General features: G+C 39.9%; 1 protein-coding gene across 1 annotated transcript in view; it reads left to right on the top strand.

Annotated features, from left to right (window-relative positions):
- shank3a (SH3 and multiple ankyrin repeat domains 3a) overlaps positions 1 to 26,178 on the top strand; it is a 242,261-nt gene that overhangs the window by 101,631 nt on the left and 114,452 nt on the right. Inside the window, 2 exon segments of the mRNA XM_034215672.1 lie at positions 17,006 to 17,209; positions 20,949 to 21,020. Coding sequence (XP_034071563.1) covers positions 17,006 to 17,209; positions 20,949 to 21,020 — 276 coding nt within the window.

Here is a 26,178-nt window from a genome sequence, read left to right as displayed (position 1 = left end):
AGTTTACAGTTTGTTCACTGACTGCTACAGCCTCGTGATGCACCTGTGTGATGAGGCTGTTAAGATGCAGGATAGTCCTCGATGTCGTGATGCTGTAGTCCTACACAAGAGGATGCAGAGAATGAAAGAGTACTTTTAAAATGCAGTGTGTGTAAGAGAGACTCAAGCAGACAGAGTGTTTGGAATAGATAAAGTGGCAAAGATTATCTATGCAGCAACATGTTTGCTAATGTGTGTGTGCATTCTACACCAATCTCCATTAGTGCTTCGAGTCTAAACAATTACCATTTAGTTACAGTATAACCCACATTTCTCACCATTGCTGCTGCAACATCTGGACCCTTTAGTTGTGGTTCTGTGTGGAACAAGTTACCAGATACTTATTCATCACCTGCTGAGACTGACAGGAGTTCAGAGAGGAGAGAAAGTATGTAACATCTGCAGTCATCCTGGGCTATGAGGAAGAGTTTGCAGTAAAAACAAGGGCCGAATGTGAAGTGTCTGCAGTGGCCACTGACCGGAGATCACAGCCTGCTCTTTATAGATTCAGGTCCAGGGTTCTCTGCAGATGAAGGATAAGGTCCCTTTGATACTCACGCTCAAGCTGTTCAATTTGAAGCAAAACTACAGATCTAAAATCTTACCATCTCTTCCTTGTTTACAGCGTCACTAATGCAATCCCTGTTTCTCTTTTACTTTAAATAAGGATGGTCATACTTGTTGTACATTTTTGTGGAATACCATCTGTTTTTGCTTTTTTTATGGATACCAGTGTATTTGTTTGTCATTGTACTTCATCTTGTTCGATAAGATAGGGTTTTCAAACCCATTTTTTATCAAAGATATTCATGTAACGCTGCTCTAGCACTCAGAATATTACCCACACAAACCTTAGCGTTCCAATCTTCTTTCCTTGACAACATGCCACTTCAACAGAAATTAAACTCAACTATTCGTATCAAATCGACAGGACGAATCACACACCGTAATTAGGGAGAGTCCAGCCTCAGCACTTTCTGCGTGAATAGTGTGTAGTGTGTGTTCACACAGTGTCTTTCAAGGTGTCTGAATCTTGATAGTAGCCCATTAATCCGAGTTAATTGAATCGATGCCTTTTTCCCCCTCCTTGTCTCAGGGGTATGGTATGGTAATAGTTCAGATGTAAACCCTTGGGTGGTGTGTTCATTTGAGGCTATGGGATTTGGAGATTGACTTGAAAGTCCACTGTGTAAAGACCCACAGTTAGTTTCTATAGCCGGAAAAGCTTAAAATTAAAGAGAGAGGCTTGTGTATGGTATTTAACTGATAATACCCTATTTCAAACAGATGTGTGTTAACTGTTTAGAGTGAGCTCAGCTGTTGTATGTGATTACCTTAGGGGTCAGGCTGTCTGAATTTAAAACTAATGTGTGTAGAGGCTGACTGTGAGAGACACAAATGGAGACATGCTCTGTTTATGTGAGTTTGTCCATAGCCAGATGTGTTCTCATGACGCATTCACTGGTTGAGTTGCAGTAGATGGGAGGATGATAAGAAGATAGCTGTTTCGCAATGATGTTGACCCAGGGCACACAGGTGGTCATTTAGTGGGTTACCAGGCAAATTGCAGTTTTTTTGACAAATTGTAGTGTAGTGTTTGATGTTATGTGGTTACAATTCAGGTTATATTCCTGTATGATATGTACTGTATCTAAACATCCCAAATCCCTAAACTTAAATTATAAAACATGATATAGAAATCAAATGTTATAATTCAACGGAATTGTTTAAAAACCTTTATCTAAATCAGGGGTCGGCAACCCCTGGCACGCGGCACCGTAACCAGTGGCACACTAGGAATAAGTGGAATAAGTGTGCAAAATATTTAAATTATATTTTCGGATCCTGAACGAGACCGCCGCCAGAGCGCGTCTCCCCGTTACCTGCAGAAGGAAGCCATGCACGCAGCGCAGCCCCGCTCTCTTTATCTCCAGGTGACTTTCTGCCGCTTTCCCCCGTGGTGCAGTGCAGATCGTTTCACCACGATTGCAGTACCCATAAGGAGCTGTACAAATCGTCCTTATTATTATGCCGATTAAACCAATTATTGAAATGTGTTTGTTAAATTCGGCATCATGTAAGTTGCGCTTACAGGTCCACACACTGCTTCCCCGCAGCGAGGCTCCCCCGCCCTCCTGTTGATAATTCTCGATCGTTGGCACGCTGATAACAATTGTTTTTTTTAATGGCACTTCATATCAAAAAGATTGCCGACCCCTGATCTAAATCATGAACACAATAGCAGTAGTTAAAAGCTCTTGTAGAATATAATCACAAAAATATCATGGTCATTCATTGTAGATTAAATACAGAGTCAGAGTTGCAGATTGAAAGTTTATACATTAAGACTTTTTAAATTGTTCTGGTCACAAAACTATTTTAACCAATTCAACAAAAAACGAACAAACAAAAAGATTTTAGTCACTGTACAAAATAAATGAAACCGTTCTCTTGTGTGTGCATTGCATCTTTCTGATGTGAAATGGAATGCCTTGTGCCCTGTGTTAAAGAGAATGTAATGTGTAGCCGACGCCACTGATGTCATGTTTAATATCACATGCTGTTTGTCTTCTGCGACACCCTGCTGCTCCCCTGACTAGAGCGTAAGATGAGCTCTACCTGGTTTCAAGTTTCTGAAAATGTTATTAATTGATCCCTGCCTGAACTTGTACATTATTGAGAGTTTATGTTTTAGCGTTGTTTAAAGGTCCCCTATTATACTGTTTTTCATCAATATATTATGGGTCTCAGATACAAAACATGTCTCTGAAGTGTTGGCTCCAAATACCAAACAGATCATTGTAGCATCCCATAAACCCCTCTGTTTCAGCCCTGTTTCAAAAGTGCTGTTAAAAAGAACACAATGGTGCTCTAGGGGGAGATTCAAGTGGTGGGCGGGTGTTACCTTGGTTGGTGATTGGCTAATGGTTACACAAGCCAAAAAATCGTTATGACATCACAAATGGCCAAAATCTGATCAGCTCATTTTCAGACAGGTTTTTATATAAATGGATCAGGACAAAATGTGAGAGAATCTTTTTTCCTGAAACTTTCAGAATCTCTTTACACAGAGGGGACACATGTTGATGTAGAAAATACATGGAGAAGTGGATTTTGCATCATAGGTGACCTTTAAGATTAATAGAGAAGTTGACCATTTCATCAATGATTCACCCTTTCAGACTTCTTCATAGCTGTAGAAGAAGAAGTGTTGTTAAAACTGACATAAGTTTTAGAAACGGAGGGTTACTTTTTGATCCCCCTAGATATGATTAATCTAACGTCTTTGTCAGTCACATATTTAAACAAACATATTGTAGACAGAGAGACAGAAACAGTTACAAACAGACTCGTATGGGTGAGGCAGCAAGTGAGTCATTCACACATCAGGCACTAACATGTGCTTCCTCTTGCTGCTCATCTATTATAAATTGCTGCTTTAACCGTGCTATAAAATATGGTGGGATGAAAGATGAAACAGTATTAGTTTACGTATATCCATGTTGCTGAGTCTACTCCCAAAGGATCCTGAGATTGAGAAGGAGAAACATATGCACCTACCATCATCTTGGACCCTGGCCAAACAGAAGGAAACTCAAAGAGTTTACCAAGAAGGATACCAGGGGAAAACAGAGGCAGTTCTGTCAGATAAACCCAGACCTGTACATAGCTGTACAAGCACATGAGCATGCATATGTACCATTAGTATCTGGTAGCTTAAAACTCCTGTTTAACTCATCCACTATGCTGTATGATCCAGTTTACAAGAGAACAAACACATGTTATATATACTAGTGATGTGTATTATGCCTTTAGGGTATTGGTTAGGACTCTTAGCTCTTCCCACATCCAGGAGGAGGCCCAGCACTGTTAATTAGTGCATATGTCATCTAGGCAGCGACAGCCAGAGGTCTTGGGAGACAGGGACAGGGCTGTGTAAGAGTCATTACACTCCATCATCTTAGCACTCCTCTTTTCTTTTAGTTCACTTTCCCACTACGCTTCACTCTCCTTTCTCTTCTCTGTCGATGCATCACTTCTTGCTAAAAGGCAACAACAATGCCCTGTCTTTTCCTATTGTGACCGGATGCCATCTGCGCCTTTAGAGATACCGAAGGCCCGTCTTGCTCCATGCATCATTGCTTGCGTAATCACAGACAAACACACACACAAACACACATCTTAATTAGTAAGGCACTTTTGGGGCTGTGTTTTGAATTCAGATGTGTGATGATGTAATGAGCATTATGTTTGTTTCCACTCAGGCAACCTGTTGCACTCACTTGAACTTGTGTTCACACTGGCTTCATTTTTTCTCCACCCATAGTGTTAACATGTTTAAAATCCTACTGCAATGTATTTTGTACCATTTATTTAGCATTACAAAACTGAATATAGAAAACTAATGGGGTTCTTAAGTGCTTGCAGATTGTCAGGTCAGACGAGACTTACATTTTTGTTTGAAGAAATTAAGTGCGTGCACCTTTTCCATTACATTTGTTTGCTTCTTCAAATCTCATCTTTAGATACAGACCTGCCAAGACTACTAGGTAGGTAGGCACCATTGACAATTCCTTATTGAACAGGTGACATTTTCTTCAAACAGACTAAATGTATGTGTGGTTTTCACGTCAAATCAGAGAGGAAAGCAGCCTCCAAACTGTTTAGCTTTACTCTCCCAAAGGCCCAGTGATAGCTTCCTACCATCTATTATATTGTTTAGTTGAAAACATGCAACCTTCTCTGTCTCCCTTTATGCTTCCTTTGTTCTTTGTCACGAGTGTGACCTACAGTTTGTCTCTCATCTCCTCCCTCATGCCCCTACTCTCGTGTCCAATCATCCTTCACTTATGTCTCTAATTTAAGCAGACAAGAGTTCAAAGTTTGGTCTTGTGTGGTGTGTGAACAGAAGAATGCTATACCCCCGGGTGTCTGATCTCAACCAGTGTAAATAAGTTTGACATGGCAGGGCATTGATAAACACACTGGGTCACTCTGGCTTCCATATAAACAAACATTAACACCACCAACGCATGCAGTTTGGAATTCACTATTCACTATTTCTTATGAAAGACTGCAGATTAAGTTTCATGACTCGCCACGTACTTTAGTGAAGCACCTCCCTCGACTCTCTCCTCTGAAACATGTACAGTGCTGCAGTATCTCATTCCTCTAATGTACTCTTACCTCTCAGTAAAAAGGCCACTCCAGCTCTCCCCCGCTTGCATAATTTCATCCTTTTCCAACATCATTTTAATGTCACAAGAGTGGTCATGCATTTTAAGCTTGGCATAGTCATTATACATTTTAAGAGTAAAAACGGATATATTTTAAATGGTAAAAAGGAGATTTAAGCGTAGCAAACCACTATAGGGTGGTCCATCGTATATGTTACCTTGGATGCAAAAAGCTATTGTTTCGATATTGATTTATCTGCAGGTTATAGTATCGATTCATTTTGTAACACCAAAGATATAATAAAAACCCATACAAGTTTGACTTGTCTTGTTCTATCAGGGGGGCAGAGGTATTTCATTAAACATCATATCTGACAGAGAAAGCAAAACATTTTAAAGATGCACATTTTGCTTGATAAATGAAGAGAAACTACTAATTGATATATAAAAATATCAAATTATACATTTACTTAGGATTAAATAATTCATTCATTAAATAATACTTTCAGCTGTTAAAGAATCCATCAATAATATGTGGGCATTCGTACCGTCACATGTTATTATCTGCCAACATTCAGAATGAGAGTTCTAACAGCTCATTTAACTGATTCTCCTAGTGTGTGGGGTTTCTTGTTTACTTGCTGCTGTTACACTCAGCATCAGTGCTTATAGTAGAATAATGCGCTAACACATGGTTAAACATGGCATATAGAGGATTTCAGTGAGGTTTGAACATTTAAGTGTATTTTACTCGCATGAACTCAATGTGTCTTCAGACAGCATGCTGCTAAATACCACTGCACTGTCACCCAAACATTTTGTGAAACTCTGACATGATTAAGTTGAGCTGATTTATATATAACCATTATTCATTGGCCCAAACCACATAATCAAGCTTTCATAAGCGTGCATAATCCTCTTTCTCTGCTTCGATCTCTCAGGCAAAAAGCACTTTCTTTCCAGATAAGATCCAATCTTCCTATTCCAATCCCAAAAAACTATTTTCCATCTTCTCCTCCCTCCTGGACCCCCCCAAAGCCCCTTCCCCCTCCTCCCTTCTGTCAAGCGACTTTGTTAACCACTTTGAAAAAAAGGTTGATGATATTCGCTCTTCTTTTTCTGACTCACCTTTACTCACCGCTGGGTCACCAGACCCTCCTTCCACCAACACACTGACCTCCTTTTCCCCTCTCTCTCCAAGTGAGGTTCTTACCCTCATTACCTCTGCTCGCCCTACCACCTGTCCTCTGGACCCTATCCCTTCAAACCTCCTTCAGACTATCGCTCCTGATATTCTACCGTTTCTCTCCCATTTCATCAACACTTCTCTAACTTCTGGTCACTTTCCAAACAGTCTCAAGGAGGCAAGAGTAAACCCTCTCCTAAAGAAACCCACTCTCAACCCGTCAGATGTTATAAACTACAGGCCTGTCCGTTCCTGTCTAAAACACTTGAACGCGCTGTCTTTAAACAACTCTCCTGTTATCTCCATGAGAACAACCTTCTGGATCCGCACCAGTCTGGTTTCAAGGCAGGTCACTCCACAGAAACGGCCCTCCTTGCTGTCACTGAGGAACTGCACACTAGTAAAGCAGCCTCCCTCTCCTCTGTCATCATTCTTTTGGACCTGTCTGCTGCATTCGACACGGTGAATCATCAGATCCTCCTTTGCACTCTCCAAGCACTTGGAGTTTCAGGCTCTGCACTTTCCCTCCTCACCTCATACCTCAAAGACCGCACCTACAGGGTTACTTGGAGAGGGTCCGAGTCCGACCCTTGTCAATTAACTACAGGGCTCCCTCAGGGCTCTGTTCTTGGTCCCCTCCTCTTCTCCTTGTACACAAACTCGCTCGGATCAGTCATTAGCCCGCATGGTTTTTCATACCACTGCTACGCTGACGACACCCAATTGATTCTGTCCTTTCCCCGCTCAGAGACCCAGGTCGTCGCACGCATCTCTGCTTGTCTAGCTGACATCTCTCAGTGGATGTCTGATCATCACCTCAAGCTCAACCTTGACAAGACTGAACTGCTTTTCCTTCCGGGAAAAGATTGTCCCACTCTTGACCTATCAATCAACATTGGCACCTCGATTGTTTCCCCAACTCAGACTGCAAGGAATCTGGGTGTGACCCTAGATAACAACCTGTCCTTCACTGCAAACATCGCTGCTACAACCCGCTGCTGCAGATACACGCTTTACAACATCAGGAGGATGCGTCCCCAGCTGACCCAGAAAGCGACACAGGTTCTGGTCCAGGCTCTCGTCATCTCACGCCTAGACTACTGCAACTCCCTCCTGGCTGGTCTACCTGCATGTGCCATCCGACCTCTGCAGCTCATCCAGAATGCAGCGGCTCGCCTGGTCTTCAACCTTCCTAAATTCTCCCACACCACGCCACTCCTCCGCTCCCTTCACTGGCTTCCGATAACTGCTAGAATCCACTTCAAGACAATGGTACTTGCGTACCATGCTGCGAATGGATCTGGCCCTTGCTACATCCAGGACATGGTTAAACCGTACATCAACCAAAATGGCTCGCTGCGAAGGGGACCCAAGTTCCCATCAGCAAAAACACGTTGGTTTGCTATCCTGGCTCCAAAATGGTGGAATGAGCTCCCCATTGACATCAGGACAGCAGATAGCTTACACACCTTCCGGCGCAGACTGAAAACTCATCTCTTTCGACTCCACTTCGAGCGATAGAACTATTAACAAAGCACTTATATACTAATAAAGGACTGGCTTACCTAAAGCCAGTTGAGTAGCACTTGAAATGTTTTTGCTCTATGAAGCCTGATGTACTTATATGATTCTGTTTTCTTCAAGTTTGTATTTTGTTGGTCGAACGCACTTATTGTAAGTCGCTTTGGATAAAAGCGTCAGCTAAATGCAATGTAATGTAATCTGAAGCTGATGTTGTTCCATTACAATTTGCTTATAATTGATTTATTTGTAAACTGCTGATGCAGAGGTAGTCTGTAAGCAGTAATTCATGTCCTTTACAGCAGACATTCTGACTCGTCAAGGCAGCAAGGGCCCAGGTGAAAAAAAACACCAATGATGGCTGCAGGCCATTTAAATGAAATGAAAGAGTCAGTTACAGCTGTGGTATTGTAATGCTTACTCACTGACATACCTTACACGTGATTAGTTATCGTTAAGCTTATTGATTACACCTGTGCTGCTTTTACTAGTCAAAATGCCTGTCGCTTATTACGACCTGCAACAGCATAAAAAGTTCAACCATCGTTTCCTAGGGTTACTAAAAATGATTGTTTTTTTTTACAGCCACTTCAAGGCATTTACAAATTAACTCATTGAGTAAAAACTATTCAGGTTTTTTCCTTAGTCGTGAAAACTGGAGCAAGTGGTTTTGCAACACGTTAGTTTTCTTGACATCAAAATAGTTATTGCCTATCTGCCTGTTGTTTTTCTGTACATTTACATCCAGCTCCATGCTACTTCAAACCCTGTCCAAACTATTTATTTTGGGTAATTCACCAAACAATAAGTTGAGAACTATCAGAAGACTGTAAGGAAGAACAGACAGGTCACACTGTTAGAACAATCTATTCAACAATGAAACTTGTCAGAGTTTTTATATTACTAAATATCCTCAGGACCTATGGTCTGTTCCACTTCATCCAAAAATAACTGGCAATTTTGGATTAGAGCCGCATGGTCTGGCCTTATCTTTAGGTTTGTGTTGCAGTATCAGCATTTCTTTTAAAATGCATTTTTAAATACTATACGGTTTAGAGGTCCCCTATTATACTGTTTTTCATCAATATATTATAGGTCTCAGATATATATATACAAAACATGTCTCTGAAGTGTTTGCCTCCAGATACCAAACAGATCATGCATTGTAGCATCCTATAAACCTCAAAAGTGCTGATTCTCTGTCTGTTACTTTAGATGAAAATAAGGAGCCACTCCCCCACGCCCCTCTGAGAGATATTTGGTTAAAAAGAACACAATGGTGCTCTAGGAGGAGATTCAGGTGATAAGGTGGGGGGGAGATACCTTGGTTGGTTATTGGCTAATGGTTACACAAGACAAAAAAATCGTTATGACATCAGAAAGTGGCCAAGATCTGATCAGCTCATTTTCAGAAAAAGTGAGCGAATCGTTTTTTCTGAAACTTTCAGAATCTCTTTACTGTACACAGATGGGACACATGTTTATGTATAAAATACATGGATTTTGCATAATAGGTGCCCTTTAAATTATCACTTTTAAAGTTAATCAATGGATTGCTACTGCCACTTGTATTTATCATAAGTCAATAATGTCTTAACTCAAAAAGCTAATATAGGCATAATTGGCATATTCCATGCGTGGAAATGTTTTGCTTATAGAACTGTAGTTCAGAGGTTTTGACTGTTATGCCTGTGTTAATAAAGTCCCTGAAGTTTCTAAGAACTAGAAGAATTGCAACTTATTTTGTGGAAAGACATTTCATTTGCACCTAATATTCAGTTCCACTAAACGCTTTGGTTGTTGGGATTGGGCTGTCAAAACCAAGGCCTTTGATTGACACACACACACACACACACACACACACACACACACACACACACACACACACACACACACACACACACACACACACACACCTACACAATTGTATGTATACTTTATAATTGTACACTCTCTTTTCACTATATTGCTCCTTCTCTCTCTCTGATTCAGTCCCTCCATTTGTTTTCTTTTCACTGCACTCACGCTCTCTCTCATGCTTTGAATGTTATATCCAGTCTGGCTGGCTCTGCATTGCAGTTCAAAGACATGACTCAGAAAAAAAAAGAGATTCATTCATTGCCTTTATTTAGACCTCTGTGTGAGGGAAGACCATTGTTTTCACTGGCACCAAGAAACCACAGCCACACCGTGATAGACATGTCCATTCATATGAATGTTAGTGTCTGTGCATGTGGAGCACAGCAGCAAAATAAAAAGAACTGGAGAACACAGAGACAAGCAGAGCAAAGACCAGCCAGGGAGATGTAATCCTTTGATTAGAAAGACAAGTCAATTACCTGTGGAGAGGCACACATCTCTTGAATAATTCTGTCCACAATAACCATTCACTATTAAACCTTAAATACTGCAGGCTTACTTTTGGTTTCACTGCATAATGAGCACATTGGATATGCCAGTCAAGCATAAGTTGCCCATTGTAAAAGCAGCAGTACAATAGCTCGTGTAACTGATGCTTTGTACTTCCAAACCTTTGTTTTTTGTGAAGGCCATCAGAGTGTTCTGAGCTACAGTCTTTAGAGATGGAATACTGTTCACATCATCCACCAGATTATTTCTGTTTATTTAAGATTGTTTACCTAGTAGTAAGGAAAGCTGTGCATGATGTTCCAACCTCATCTGTGTTTTAAGCTACATTACATACATGATATTGTACCAAATCCTGGTATAAACATTGGATAATTCAAGAATTAATGTGCAATGTGACTACCTCTGATTTGGATGAGCTGGTCCTAAATACAATAATTACAGTCATTGGTTTTAGTATTAAGCACCAACATGAAACTGTGATTAGAGTAATGCCTTTAAATGTAAGTTTTACTGCCGGAGCTTCATTTATTACCAAAACAGTGTCAGCAGAACTCTATAAACAGGTGGGAATGGCATTAAAGGAGCCGTGAGGGCTAAGAGGTTTTCTTTCCAAGCCCACCAGATGAATAGACTGACTGGCTCTTTTCTTACAGTATACTGTACAAATAAAACCTAATTGCATTTTGTTAGAGTAGGATCTTTCTGAAAAACAACCTATAAAGCAAAATAATTGTTCCTTTTGCCTTCCCGAGTCAATAAAAAGGCTTTATTTTTTTCTTGAATGTATAAGAATATATTTTTTGTGACCTGTAATTACAGACAAAAGTAAAAAGCAGAAAGCATTATTGGAACAGACTTATTTTGTTCTTTCAATGTTTTCTCCACATACAGTAAGGTGGTCTAGATGCCTATGTCACTATGACCAACGTCCATCCTATTATCCTAAATGAAATATCTCAGGAATGCTTTGATGGATTTTATTTTTTTAATTTGGCACAGACATCTTCTTGGACTCAGTAATGAACTGATTAGAACGTTTGGACAGACCTTACCTTGGATCTTACCTGCAATTTAACTATTTGGAGGAGGCATTAAACTCCAAGACATCATTTATTTCAAAACGTTTTGTGTTACAGCTTACTATCCACTGCAGTGTCTGTTTTTTTTTCTTCTGTGCAATATCTATCTGTTTTCACGTTTGTAATAAGTCATTTGAAAGGGACATTGCTAGCTGTGGATGTCCTACACAATGATTACACCACACAAGGACATTTGACCATGAGAGGGCTTGTTTTAGCAGTATTACAGTACCATGGTTTTTTGAAAGACAGCCTCTAGCAATTTGCTTGTGATGAACAAAGTGAGAAATAAGTTCTAGTAAGCATCAAAGTCGTGTTGTTAAAATCAAATCCAAACCGGATATTCAGTATTAATTAAATATTCTTTGATAGTTGTGTGTAGATGTAAAAATATCCCTTTTTAAGCAAGATTGTCCCAAGTGGCCCTCTTATTCTGAAGCCTTAAGTATGGCCAATTCTCCATCATCTCTAACTGTAAGGAGAAAGACAGCCTAGCTGAAGTGAAGATGCAGCTTTTTCAAAGTTATATTTGATGTTAGTTTTGTTAAGTTTTAGGAAAACATCTTCCTTCTGCTTGTGTTCCCATAGGTTTTCAAGTAGACAGTTAATTTACTTCACAAAAGTTGGCAGCACAGGATATTTAAAGTTTGGATATGTTGCCCTGTTTTCTTTTTACTTATCTTAAACACTATTTTGGTGGAGCAGTTAAGCAGCTAATGTACATACATGAACAGTGCAGCAGTTGCTACAGTATCTTCTATAAAAATAATTGTCAACTTTAGTCTGGAACCAGTTCACCTCAGATAGAGAATTAGCCCAATCGGATACTAATCAACCAATCAGTGACTGATTAGCTGATAGCATGTCATGATGACTTTATAACGGCCTCATTATCTTTTACCTGTCTGAAAGAGGAAACAATTGCTGTCCTTTTGTCAATAAGGCCAATCATATCATGGTATGGATAAAAGGCTAGCGTTGTTCACCTACATTATACATTATTCCTATAAAACCGATGAGGTAGGCAATAAGGCCTGTTGGCCATCTGCAATAAGAGCTCAACTTCTTCTGGATGTGTCCCAGCCAGTCTGCAGAGGGGCTGTTGTCTTGATCCCTTAAAGGTCACCTATAATCCACTCTTCATGTCTTTTATACATAAACATGTGTCCCCTCTGTGTTAAGAGATTCTGAACGTTTCAGGAAAAAAGATTCGCTCACTTTTTGTCGTGTTCCATTTATATAAAAACCTGTCTGAAAATGAGCTGATCAGATTGTGGCCACTTTATGATGTCATAATGATTTTTTAGCTTGTGTAACCATTAGCCAATCACCAACCAAGGTAACACCCCCCCCCCCCCCTTATCACCTGAATCTCCTCGTAGAGCAACATTGTGTTCTTTCTAACCAAATATCTCGCAGAGGGGCGTGGGGAGTGGCTCCTTATTTTCATCTAAAGCAGGGGTGTCAAATTCAATTTCATCGTGGGCCACATCAGCATTAAGGTTGCACTCAAAGGGCCGGTTGTAACTTTAAGACTATATTAATATAAAATAATGTTTTATATTACATTATTGCCTCTGCATTGGATTATTATCGGATAGGGTGATAACTTCATAATTAACTACGTCTGAGAGCCGAAGTCAAGGGCAAATCATTTCAAATAATTGCAAGTCTCTTCAGTGTGCATGTCACAAAATGAGATGCATTGTGGGACATGTAGTTTATGGACATAGTGCTTCTGTAAAGTGGCATGAAACCTTATAATAAACGTATTATATTTTTTGCAAGCTCTTGCGGGCCAAATAAAATGAAGTCGGGGGCCGGATTTGACCCACGGGCCTTGAGTTTGACACCCCTGATCAAAAGTAAAAGACAGAGAATCCGCACTTTATAAACTGGGCTGAAACAAAAGGGTTTATGGAATGCTACAATGCATGATCTGTTTGATCTGAGACCTTTAATATATTGATGAAAAACAGTATAATAGGAGACCTTAAAAACTAAAACATAACTTCAATAACAGCAATAACTAGAGAATGCAATTCCTGTTTTTTACGCAAATCCACGTTTATTTTGAAATGAGCCGTTGCGACTTCTGACTGATTTCGATAGAGCGGGTCACATTTGAGCTGACGAGGTATGCAGAGATCAAAGGTTTCCATTGTTCTGAATGACAGATAAACCTGTTACATGTGAACGTTTTGTTGAAGAACCGTAACAGATATCGGGGACATTTCAAAGCGTGAAGCATCTCAAGGACCTTGAGTATCTGAAGTGTGCTTTTTGTGTACTTTCGGGTCAATAATGTGGCCTTTTTGGCAGATTAACTAAAGGTGTGCGGCTGCTGCTGTGAGGAAATATCAGCCTGAAACTAGAGAATGCAATTCCTGAAGAAATTGCTAGTGGGAATGCTTTATGCTGAAAAGCTGACACTGAACTGCTATGCTGAAATGTAATGTGTAAGAAGAAAGTGAAGAATTTAGATTGAAATGATACATGAACACTGGGGGCTTGAATGTGTGATGAGAGAAGAAAATAAAGTAAAAAGGCTTGGAAAAGCAGCAGAATATTTGAACTGCAAACTTCTGAACTAACTTGATAGCGAATGATCTGTCGCCATGCCAACGGCATTTGATGACACCCCATAATACGCTTAGATGCGTTGATGGCTGCATCGTTACCAAACTTGTGAAGTTTTGGGGCGTTTGGAGCAGTTTCACTGAAGTTATGAGAAAACTGTTTCATGGCGAGCATTGTGTTGCCGTGGCAACGACATTTGAAGAAATCTCAAAACTGTCCCGTAGATGTCTTCACGGCTGGACTGTTAGCACACATGTGAAGTTTGAGCACTTTTTGAACATTTTCATAGGAGTTATAGCGACATCATGTTTTATGGCGAGGGATGCGTTTCCATGGAAACGGCATATGGTGAGATCTCAGATTTGGCGTAGAGCTGTTGAGGCATGGACCGGTGATATACAAGTGAAGATTGGGGGACGATTGGACCGTGTCGATTGGACTTACAGCGACTTCATGGCGAGTGGTCTGTCGCCATGGCAACGACATTTGATGACACCCCATAATACGCTTAGATGTGTTGATGGCTGCATCGTTACCAAACCTGTGAAGTTTTGGGGCGTTTGGAGTATTTTCACTGAAGTTATGAGAAAGCCGTGTTTCATGGTGAGCATTGTGTTGCCATGGCAACGGCATTTGAAGAAATCTCAAAACTGTCCCATAGATGTCTTCACAGCTGGACTGTGTATCTGAAGTCTGCTGCTCTGAGCATGTCAGTTGGAGTGATGACATCATCGTGTTCCATTACACAGGTGTTTAATTTTGAGCTAATGAGGCGTCCAGAGATCAAAGGTTTCCATTGTTCTGAATGAGAGATAAACCTCTTACATGTGAATGTTTTGTGGAAGAACTGTAACAGATATCTGTGAAATTTCAAAACGTGAAGCATGTCAAGGAAGTTGAGTATCTGAAGTGTAATTTGTGTACTTTCAGGTTAATAATGTGGCCTTTTTGGCAGTTTAACTAAAGGTGTGCGGCTGCTGCTGTGAGGAAATATCAGCCTGAAATTACAATGGGCTTTAATGGAGGCATGTTGAAAGTTTTTTGTCACTTTATGCCCTCAAGAGGCATTTTGTTTAATTATTTTTGCTTAATTATTTGTAATTTCTCAAGCTACGAGATGTTTTCCTACGTTTGTCATGAAAAAGTATGTCTCAGGAATGTAGGGTTTGGGAATTATGGCAGTTTAAAAAAATATATGAAGGCACACACTCTAGTTAATGTTAAAATCTGAAGAAAACCTCTAAAACAAGGTCTGAACAATGTTTAATATCTCTAAAAGTAAGAATCAGATTTAAAAGTTGTGTTACACGAATAATGTCAGAAAGATGTGTAACATTTTAAAGTTGGAATGAGGTTTCCGAGTGAAAGTATGAGTGAACAGTTAGCAGTTGAAGTCGCATGAAGATTTGTTGAAGTGTGAAGATTTTCTCCATTGACTTCAATGGTTACAAATGTGATGAATTATGGGATGTATCTCTGGAGTTATGAATGAGAAAAGTAATAGCCATTGATTCCCGACCGAGCTGAACGTTTTGATGTTTGAACGGAGTTTCTGCGATGTTCAATGCAGGAGAAGACAGGCAAAATAACGGGCGGAATAATAATAAATAATTTTGTGCGTAGAAGAACAGATAGTGGGAATGCTGTTAACAGCATTCCCACTAAATAATCCTTAGTCAGATGTAAGTGTTTTGCACTGCTATCAGTTCAGCTCAGTGCATTAATTGTCACAACTAAGCACACAATACTGTGTCAGATGTATCAAATGCTGATAACTTCTGGCACCTGTAAACATATTTCATGATCAAAACATCTCTCTTCATATGTTTGAAGTTGTGCTGATGATGTTTGAATATTCAATCGTATTTATGTCAACAAGCTAATTATTAATTGACAGCTCCTGAATGTCTTACAATATTTGGCACTTTCTTGCCTTTGCCCCTTTACTACCATAGTATGTGTGTTATTTTAATAAACGTTCAATCCTATACTTGTAGTTTAGAAAGACATCTTTTACGTCATGTCTTTTTGTTTATGAATATTTCATAACTTGTGTTGTGTCTCTGCACCCACTGCACTGATGCTCCAGTCAGAGCTGCGTGTGTGCTGCTGGCAATCTGCATGTTGTTCTCAGTTGGGCTGTGTTGTTGTGATATGATATGATTGTTGTGTCTTAGTGTCAAAAACACAGGATAGAGTTGAGGGACCTAATCAATATTGCAGGCAGTAGTGATTGATTTATTACTTGTGGATTTAGCACTCTCTCTTCCTGCCTCTAACTCTCAGCTAGAGGGAGGTGTTCTGCTTATTCACACTTACCATAGTCCTTTACACTCTGGAGTGGAAAACAGCATAGTCATTTATTTCAAGTGTTGAATAACTCAGTTAACCAACCCTTATCTAATTTACAAATATCAGATTTCCCCAAAGGTTTTACCTCGTTTTATCAAATACATATTCAGTTGTTTATTAAAGCACAGATGATACCAAGTTGATTGTATTTTTCTCAGTTTTCCCTCAAGAATCAATGCAGAACCTGCAAACTGTTTTATTAATGACTGGAGAGACATACTGCAGCTATTTGTGAAGCACTTACATATCGCCCAGCTTAATTTTTAGAGCATGAATAATGAACACCTACATTTATGTTGCAGAATAATGGGTGTCAGAAGAGTGTTTCAATAAAAGCTTTTTTCTTATGTTACAGTGTACTCTCTTATGGTAACCAGCACTGGCTTTCAGGATGACATTTTGTGAAAAGTAAATGTTAATGCCATGGTGAAGTGCTGCCTCACCTCTATGTTAGTTGCTTATTACAAAAAGGCCTGGCTTTTTCCAAGGGCATGAAGTTGTAAGTTCAATAGATGTAATTAAAAAGACCCTAGTTAATATTCCAGCACCTTTGTTAGTGCCTGTATGTTTATTTTTAGGTGACTTTGGGTCAAATATAGCCCTTCAGTCTCTTAGTTAAAGTAAACTAAAGTGCAATATGTGATATTTAGAAAAATGACATGCGCTTACCCTTCTCCCCTCCTTTGATCTTGTCTCTGCAGAAATGCATGAAATTCAATGTGGATGCTCCTATCTGGCTGTCGAAGCAGCAGATCCTGTGTACTCTCAACCAGAGCCTGAAGGATGTACTGAACTATGGCCTCTTCCAGCCGGCCTACAACAGCAAGGCTGGCAAGTTTCTGGATGAAGAGAGACAGCTAAGGGAATACCCCTTCCCCTCCATCGCTCCTGTACCTTACCTGGAGGTAGGTATGGATCATGTGTATGTATGAGGCTTTAAGGAGTGTTCACAGGAGAGAGCAGGAGGCGGAAAATAAGTGCTACATGTCACCACACCATGCATAATCTTTCTGTATGTACTGTACCTTATAATCTGCCAGAAAAAACAGGTGAACAATCAATTCACACAGCAGCTCATTCCTTAAAACAGAAGCTTCAGATTGATACAATAACTGGAAATATGAAGGGTATATTTGAAGGGTATATCATGTACATTTGTTATTGGGCTTTTTTCTTATCAACTTGAACATGTTTTCAACTTTAATTGACTGAATTTATTTGAAGATTGGGCTTAACACATGAAAACTGTGTAATATATTTGAACTTGTATATTTAAGAAGTACAATATAAGACAAGCAGATTTATTATACTTAAGTCATTACACATTTTGAATTAGCTGAGGGCCGATTCAAAATGGTAGTTTGGACACCCCTGGTTTAAAGTTAAGAAGACTATTGTAATGTAGTGTGATCTGGGATCATTTACCTACTTTTCCCATTTAGTAAACCAGCCTTGGAAAAAGGAAAAGGGGAGATTAAACAGATAAACCAAAACAATTTCCCAGAGTAAGCCTCATTAAAACATGCCAGATTAATATGTAACCACAACGTTGGGGTATGCACTATTCCTTTTTCTTTTCAAATGAACCTTTGAGGGCCACTGCAGTAGATCTTCGTATAGACTAAACACACAATGCCTGATGTCATGTGTCACCCCTCTTAAAGCTTTTGTTACTGTAGAGAATCCACTGTAGCCTTTTTGATGTTTCCTTTATATATTCGTGCATGCTTCACAGGCGCACACATGCAGCGTGTTGGTGTGTGTGGATCATTGTGTATGCAGTGTAGGCTCTTCCTGTCAGGATGTGTCAGTCAAATCTAGCAGCAATAATACCAAGCTCAATCACACTATATGACAGTCTGTTGTCTGCGGTGGCTGTCATCTCTTGGAGATAATTGTTGTGCTTGTCCATCATGGTTTATGATCTGAGAGTAAGCAGGCATACATGTGTTGCAAGATGTGTTGCTTTACAAACAGCGGTGTAAAGATTCCAGGTGATTTTCTGACTAACCTTGGTTGTTTTGAGTAGTTTCTTTTAGAGATAAAGAGCATTAAACAGATTGACTTTGAACCTTGTGCCTCAGTCATCCTTTGATGCTTTGGGAGATATGGGTATTATTATGAACTATATTTTTACACATGATTGTTCCAAATTGCACTTTGTCTTTTAATAACAATACTTTATTTTGTAGTGCAGATTGGCTTTATAAACAGTTCTGAAATGATGCAGAACCTCAGTAGCTGAGTGGTTCAAGTGTATGCCACATAATCCCATCATTGGCAAGGACCTTTGTTGTATATCCTCCCTCTCCCTGTTTCCTGCCTTTTTATTCTTTGTCCGATAAATGCGAGAAGAAAATGATGAAATGTTGATGCTAATGTCAGTGCTCCAGGATCAATATCAGTGGAATACCATTTTACTGTCTACCTGTGGGAATAGGAATATGTCAGGAACATCAGTGTGTAACGATCAACTATAAAAAATTGCTGTATTAAATAAACGCACAAGGGGTTCTTGATATGAAATCATATTATAAAGGCAAAACAGAACTGATAAACAGACAATCTACTCTGTCTCTAATAGTCCCCACGGAAGTGTATTTACTACTGTCTATATCCACACATTCACAAAATAAACAAAGACAGGTTTTATACGTTACTCAATTATATTGACAGTTTTCCAGCCAAGCAAAACACAAACAAAGCTCAACAAAAAGTCTGCTCGGCGATAAACCGAAATTGTCTTTACTGCCTAATCCAGGCCACTATAGTTCATTGACAAAAAAAAGTCTGTTGCTCCTGCGCCCGTCGGCAGCAAAAGCAGAAATGTTTGTAGGCCTATTTAGGCTATAATCCACAAAAAAGGAAAACACGATGATCAGCGTGGCACAAAGGAGCTATCTCACCCTGTGTTGGAAATAATCTCTATCTGGGCGCGTCCTCTCCACGGAGATGTGCTTCTTGGTCTGTCGATGCAATATCCACATTCAGTTATTTTCAGTTACTTCCCCGTTGCATTTTAACATATATATACATGCTGAGGAAACTTAAATATCCCGTTGAATACCCGCATTCGCCACACACACACTTCCTCCTCCTGTGAGAACCAACCACTGGCCTCCAGGTGACGCGCCCACTAAAAAGCCTCTGGGCGCTCCGTGACAGGTGAATATGCAGATGAGGCTTAATGACCCACACCCTCAAACCGTACATAACAGTGGACATTAACAACTGCAGAGGATAATATACATGTATCATAGTTCATTTAATTTCATGATAATCAACATGCCTTAAATCGTTTCCCCTGCCACTACAGTTTAGAAAAAACACCTTAAATCAATGTGCGGCCGTCACAGGTGACATGCTCTTACAAATATTATAATAATACACCAGTAGAAAAGCTCTGATAAATGCCAATACTTTACGAAACAGCAGCCAAACTGTATAGCCTACATAAGGGAAATGACTTGTTTTATCAGTTTAAACTCCACCATTAACTCTGTGGTTGGTTTACAATCCAGCTGAATAAGTGTGGGCTCCGATCAGTGTGTGTGTGTGTGTGTGTGTGTGTGCGCGCAAGTCTCTGCTATTACCCTGTCGGAGCATTGTGTGGTTTATTGATTGTCCAGCAGTTATTCCCTAGAGCCTGTGGAGTGTATAAATGATTGACAGGTCTGGATTAGCAGCTCAAAACCGCTCTGCTCCACCGTGGATTTGCCCCATCGATGAACACCACACCACATGTGAATTCTTGCGTACACACTTACACAACTGGAATAGTTTGCCAGTCCCAGAAAGTGAAAGTTATGTATATTTAAAAACTATAACAGGCTGTCAGTGTTTGGTGATCCATGTCCATTAAATACTCTGCCTATTAAGTGGGAAAATACATGCAGCTTTCTTGTTGTAGTAAACCTTGAAATAATCCATTCTCAGTTTACTGCTTACATGGCAAACTGATTAGATTGAGGCTCGACAATGCGCAATGTCACAATTTTTTATTGCAGAATATTTGCCATGTTATTCTACCTTTTATTACCTTTTTAACTTTTTTCTTACACAGTATAATGTATTTTCAGGTTTTGTATAACCCAATCGAAGTCTGGTCTTCGGAGTTCAGCAAAAAAACAACTCATTTACTATTTGACATACCGAATTTATATTTACAATTTTTACTCGAAGTGGGGAAAAAACACTGCCTCAATCGACTTGTCTTTTTTAATTTGTCAAACCTGTATGCAAAGTCCCTCCTGCAAATGTATACTGAAACTTCAAGGAGCAGTAGATGGCTTTTCAGGCAAGATGTAATATGTGGAAATGATGACAAGCCTGACAGATGGGATAGATGACAGCCGTATACAGAGAGATATTTGATACCTTAATTTCATATCATGGTTATTGAATGACTCAAAATGTCTCTCCGCCGTATCTTCCTCTATCTCTCTCATGCTTTTTCTCTCATGAAAAATAGATTTGATGTAGTGTGGTCTGCTGCTCTGATACCGTCTGACAAATTCAACTAAAGTGACGTTGATAATTCACATTATTATATTTATTTTGTGTGCATTTTGTAATACAGTCAAAACATACAACAAAAACAAAGGATATAACGTGCTCTCTTTGTTTGCTCCTGCTGTGTTTCAGTTCCGCTATAAAAGACGTGTCTACACTCAGACTCACCTGGATGAAAAGCAGCTGTCGAAGCTCCACACCAAGGTAAGACCAAACAGCTGTTAACTCTGTCATCAGGACTTCTGAAGAGCTGATGCTTTGTGCCACCTTTTAAACAGAGTGAACAACAGATATGCTGCACAAAGCACTTCTGCCAAAGATTTGATGGCATGGAGGACAAGCGGCCTTTTTAATAAAAGGCTAAAGCAAAGGTCAGTATGACAAAAATGTATAACAGAAATGTGGGTATTGTTGGGTGCTGTTTTCCGTATAGCTGAAAAGGGATGAAGAGATACAGAAGGCTGGTCCAGGAAGAATCTATTTGAAGTTTAACCAGTCCGAACTGGAAAACAGAACCAAAGAGGCAATGATGGCAGGCTGTGGTCAGTGGTCTCAAACGCAGATAGAACTGTGGAGAATGACAAAGCCTGGCAAATGTTCGATCTATTCTAGATCATGAACTAAATGACCGTTGGACAGGTTAGGAATTGCACTTCTGAAATACCAGGAGATATCAGTATGCAGATGAGGTCAAACGAGGATGATTTGTGTGTATGTGTGTACTGTTTTGCTCTGCATGGTTTTGTGTGTGTGCTTGTGGGTGTAATTATAAGTGGAACAGACAGCAGAGAGAATTTAATGCATTCACATCAAACTCCATCAGAGGACAGAAGATTTACACTGGAGCAAATTAAAGGTGTCAATTGTGTGTTCTGTGTCATAGAAAGTGAGAACAATAGTGCAGAGCTGCTGTTGATTCCAAATCAAGGGACTGCTTTGTTGATCGTTCATGCATCATTCATTTCTTTTCAGCCTTGTTATTGTCAAAAGCCTGTTTTCCAATTTCAGCTTTACTTTACTAAGAACAATTGCATTTTAGCATTTCAGCATATGCCTTTTTTAAACACTATTGAAACATTCGATTAGATTCAATGTAATTGACATTGCACATGCAAAGAGCAAATAAAGTACAGAGGAAGTCACAGCTAACAGACATATATGGGTTACAGTCCATATACAGGTTGTTGCATATGTGTGGCAAGTTACAGACAAGGTGGTATGATGAGTGAAACAGTAACAGATAAGGTGGAGTGGTTTAGGCATATTTTAGTTACATATATTTAAAAAAACAATAGAACCAGTCTTTCCATGCACTTGGTGATGATGGGGTCAGTGCAACGAAAATCATTTAAACGTATGCCTTGCCACATGCGCCTGCGGTCAGAGTTGTTCATCCAGAATGCAGCGGCTCGTCTGGTCTTCAACCTTCCTAAATGTTCCCACACTACTCTGCTCCTACGCTCGCTTCACTGGCTTCCGGTAACTGCTAGAATCCACTTCAAGACACTGGTACTTGCGTACCATGCTGCGAATGGATCTGGCCCTTCCTACATCCAGGACATGGTTAAACCGTACACCCCAGCGCGTGCACTACGCTCTGCATCAGCCAAACGACACGCTCCGCCCTCGCTGCGAGGGGGACCCAAGTTCCCATCAGCAAAAACACGTGGGTTTGCTGTCCTGGCTCCAAGATGGTGGAATGAGCTCCCCATTGACATCAGGACAGCAGATAGCTTGCATATCTTCCGGCGCAAACTGAAAACTCATCTCTTTCGACTCCACTTCGAGCGATAGAACTATTAACGAAGCACTTTTATACTAATAAAGGACTGGCTTTTCTAAAGCCAGTTGAGTAGCACTTGAAATGTTTTTGCTCTATGAAACCTGATGTACTTTTATGATTCTGTTTTCTTCAAGTTGTATTTTGTTGGACGAACGCACTTATTGTAAGTCGCTTTGGATAAAAGCGTCAGCTAAATGCAATGTAATGTAATGTTCTTAAAATACTCCTCAATCAGCTGTTTGTGTTGTTGTTTGACCCCCCTGATACCCTCTTCAGATTGGCCCTGGAAGAGCTGTATGGCTCCGCTTTCTGAGAACTGGAAGCAGCATTGCATGCCTTCTGCAGAGGTCTGATCATTTCTGTCCAAGGCTTCTGGTTAGGGAATGTCTTGATTTGTTTGTGGGTTGTGATTTTGTGGTCTTCATGTGTTGATATAGTCCAGAAGAAGAAAAAGGCACATGTTTCAACGTCCATGTGGGAATCCAGAGAGGCCTGGGTAGGAAACAATCTCCAGTCTGTGTGCAGAGACTGCTGCTGTGGTGCAGAGTCTGCCCCTACATGCTGCCTCACATAATAGTGTGATGAATAAAATACTATAAGTCAGACCACAAAGTACAGCGCTATCAACCCCAATGTGTGACTAATGTTCTTAGATGTGCTTTTCTTGAACTGAAGATAAGATGTATGCTTCTGAGAAGGGTTTAAGCTTTGTAGTGAGCTCCATAAATAAATATCATATTAGTAATCTCACTATCATTGTTTGAGGATCTAAACTTACCTAATGAGCACTTCTAATATCATAAGATATTTTTCAGAACATTGAATAAGCAAAATACCTTTAAAGTTGTACATTATTACTGGGCTTGGTCTGCTTCTTTACAATGATCACATGTATCTGTTTTTACTAGTTGTGTATGTTTTTCAAGAGCTTTCATGTAAAACAAACTGACAGCATTTAAGTCTCTCCAGGACATTTCAAAATACTATTACTACATTACATTACATTGCATTTAGCTGACACTTTTATCCAAAGCGACTTAACTTGAAGAAAACAGAATCATATAAGTACATCAGGCTTCATAGAGCCTATATTTGTTCTTAGGAAAAGTGGCATACAGTATAGTGGGTCCAATTCCGTGAGAGACATTTTAACATTTAGTTTTGGGGAGTAAAGGCCAAATTCTCTGTGTCCTGGATATACAGTATGTTGGACAATTGAAATGTCATTGAAGCTGGTTTCCTAGAAAAAGAGTGAACTTTTAGTTTGTTGGGCTTTTTTGTCCTTCTACTGTTTATTAATGGCCAGTGAGTTTTTTCTGCTGTGTACTTCTATTAAGAGTGAAAGAGAGCATGCGAAAGAGAAACAGTGAATGAGAGGGAGACGCAGGAAAGCTGTGATGAGAAGGATGAGTCATACTCTCAAATATTGTCTAACCAGTCTGGTCTGAGCAGCTGCCGTCTGCTACTGTGCTACAAACTGAACACCCCCACCATCAGCTACTGCCCAGCTGCAATTTAACTGGTAATTTCACACTATAAATCATCTATAAAGAGAGCATTTGTTATGATTGTAGAAGTGGAAATGGTACAAATCTCAAATAGAGAAAAAAGAGTGTGTAACTCAAGCCACTGAGGTTTTCTCACTGCATGAATGGGTAGCTCCCGTGTTGGTTGAGCTTTTTCAGAAATGAGTAATCCAGGACAGCTGTGGCACTTGAGAGGATGAGGGTGGTATTTTGGCAACATGAGCTCATGAAGCAGCTATAGTACATTCTAATTGCAATAACTATATACATTATCAATTTCGCTCTTTTTTTCTGAATGGCACGTTTGCTTTTGTTGCATAATGACTTCCTGGTGTAAAAAGGGGAATCCTGCTATGGGTGACTCTCTTGGCAGTCAACATGTTCACTATTCATCCTGTTGGGCAGAGGTCAGGCATTAGCCTACTTTGCTGGTATGGACCCCGTTAGCCGCAGGCTAAAGTTTGAAATGAGGTCATAATTGACAGGATTTTCCCATTATCTTTCCTCTTTACATTCGACCTAACCAGACCTCCTCACTCGGAAACTGTCCTAGTTCACCATGAAGGGATCTGCAGAGAATATGTGGGTGTTTGGTGTAGGAGGTCAGCCATGTGATGCACAGGGCTGCAGAATGGGGGGCTTTCTTGCAGTGTGACAATAGGTTTCTTGTTATATCAATTGTAATTTATTTTAAATCAGTCCTAAATAAACACGCTCATTGACTGTTTGACATTCAAAACTGACACTGTGTCTTCACTGTATTTCAATGTCCATTTGTAGGTTGCTAAAAAAAAATTGAATGGCAGTAAATCACATCATCCACTGATCAAGATCACCAACTGCTGTCTAACATATGAGGAACAGAGTATTAATGCCTCACTCTATGGACTGATCAGGGCATATCAATGTGACTCTGTGTTCACTACATCCTCTACAGGAGAGCAGATCTCATGCTGTTAAAGGTTGATTAAACTGTTAGACATTATGCCTACTGGCTATACAATATATATTTACAATGTTGGCATAAAAGAAGGATTAAAGAAAGGTATGCTGTGTATATCATTATGAATTAAGCCCAGGGCATCAGCTCCATAGAGAGGGGAGGGGGTGGGCTGTAACAAACTGAAGAGGCATATAGTAGTGGAGAGCATTTAGTAACGCACTATTTGGCAATGTGGTCACTGACTCAACCGAGCATACTGTCAGAGTAAGGGCTTTGGATTGTGCTTATATCATAACCAGTTGAGACATTTCACACACAATCAAAAATATGAAATGCTTACTGTTTAGCTAATGATTGTTCCTATCAGTTTGATTCACATCATGCTCACATCATGTCAAGGTTATTGGTAGTGGACAATATGTGTGCAAAATAATTCACAAAAGGCTCCTCTATGAAGCGCATTACAGAGTAATGCTATTCCTCCTACACTGACTTATTGTATTGTTGTTGGCAGCTTATTGTATTTATGAATGAGCATTTCTGTGATATTTTCAATTGACAATAACACTGCACAGAGAATGAGGCTCATTGTAGGTGTATGATTGTTCTGAGATGCCACTGAGGATAAGCAAAGTGCCTAAACCCTCCTATCAGTGCTACTGCTACTGCAGCTTTCATGGAATTTGATGTGGGATTTCTGCATAATACTGTACACACACACACACACACACACACACACACACACACACACACACACACACACACACACACACACACACACACACACACACACACACACACACACACACACACACACACACACACACACACACACACACACGGCACGGGATGAGGGGATGTTTCCATTGGGGATTCCCTCACATACAAAGCTCTCATTATGGAAAGTCCTGTGAAAAGAAGAAACATTTAGCTCTTAAAGAACGAGTAACAATATCTGGAACATAAGATTGAGATATTGATAATGTATGTTTTTTGTGTTGATGTGTAAAAGGTAATACATACTGTGCATGTGTGTGGAGTTGTGTAAATAGGGGTTATTTGGGGATAATCTCAGAAACACTAAGGTACAAAAACACGAGCATTATTCAA

The sequence above is a fragment of the Gymnodraco acuticeps genome, unplaced genomic scaffold, assembly GCF_902827175.1.
Source record: "Gymnodraco acuticeps unplaced genomic scaffold, fGymAcu1.1, whole genome shotgun sequence".
Classification (NCBI taxonomy): Eukaryota; Metazoa; Chordata; class Actinopteri; order Perciformes; family Bathydraconidae; genus Gymnodraco; species Gymnodraco acuticeps.
The sequence above is the reverse complement of the archived record's forward strand: the minus strand, read 5'-3'. Positions and strand labels throughout refer to the sequence as shown.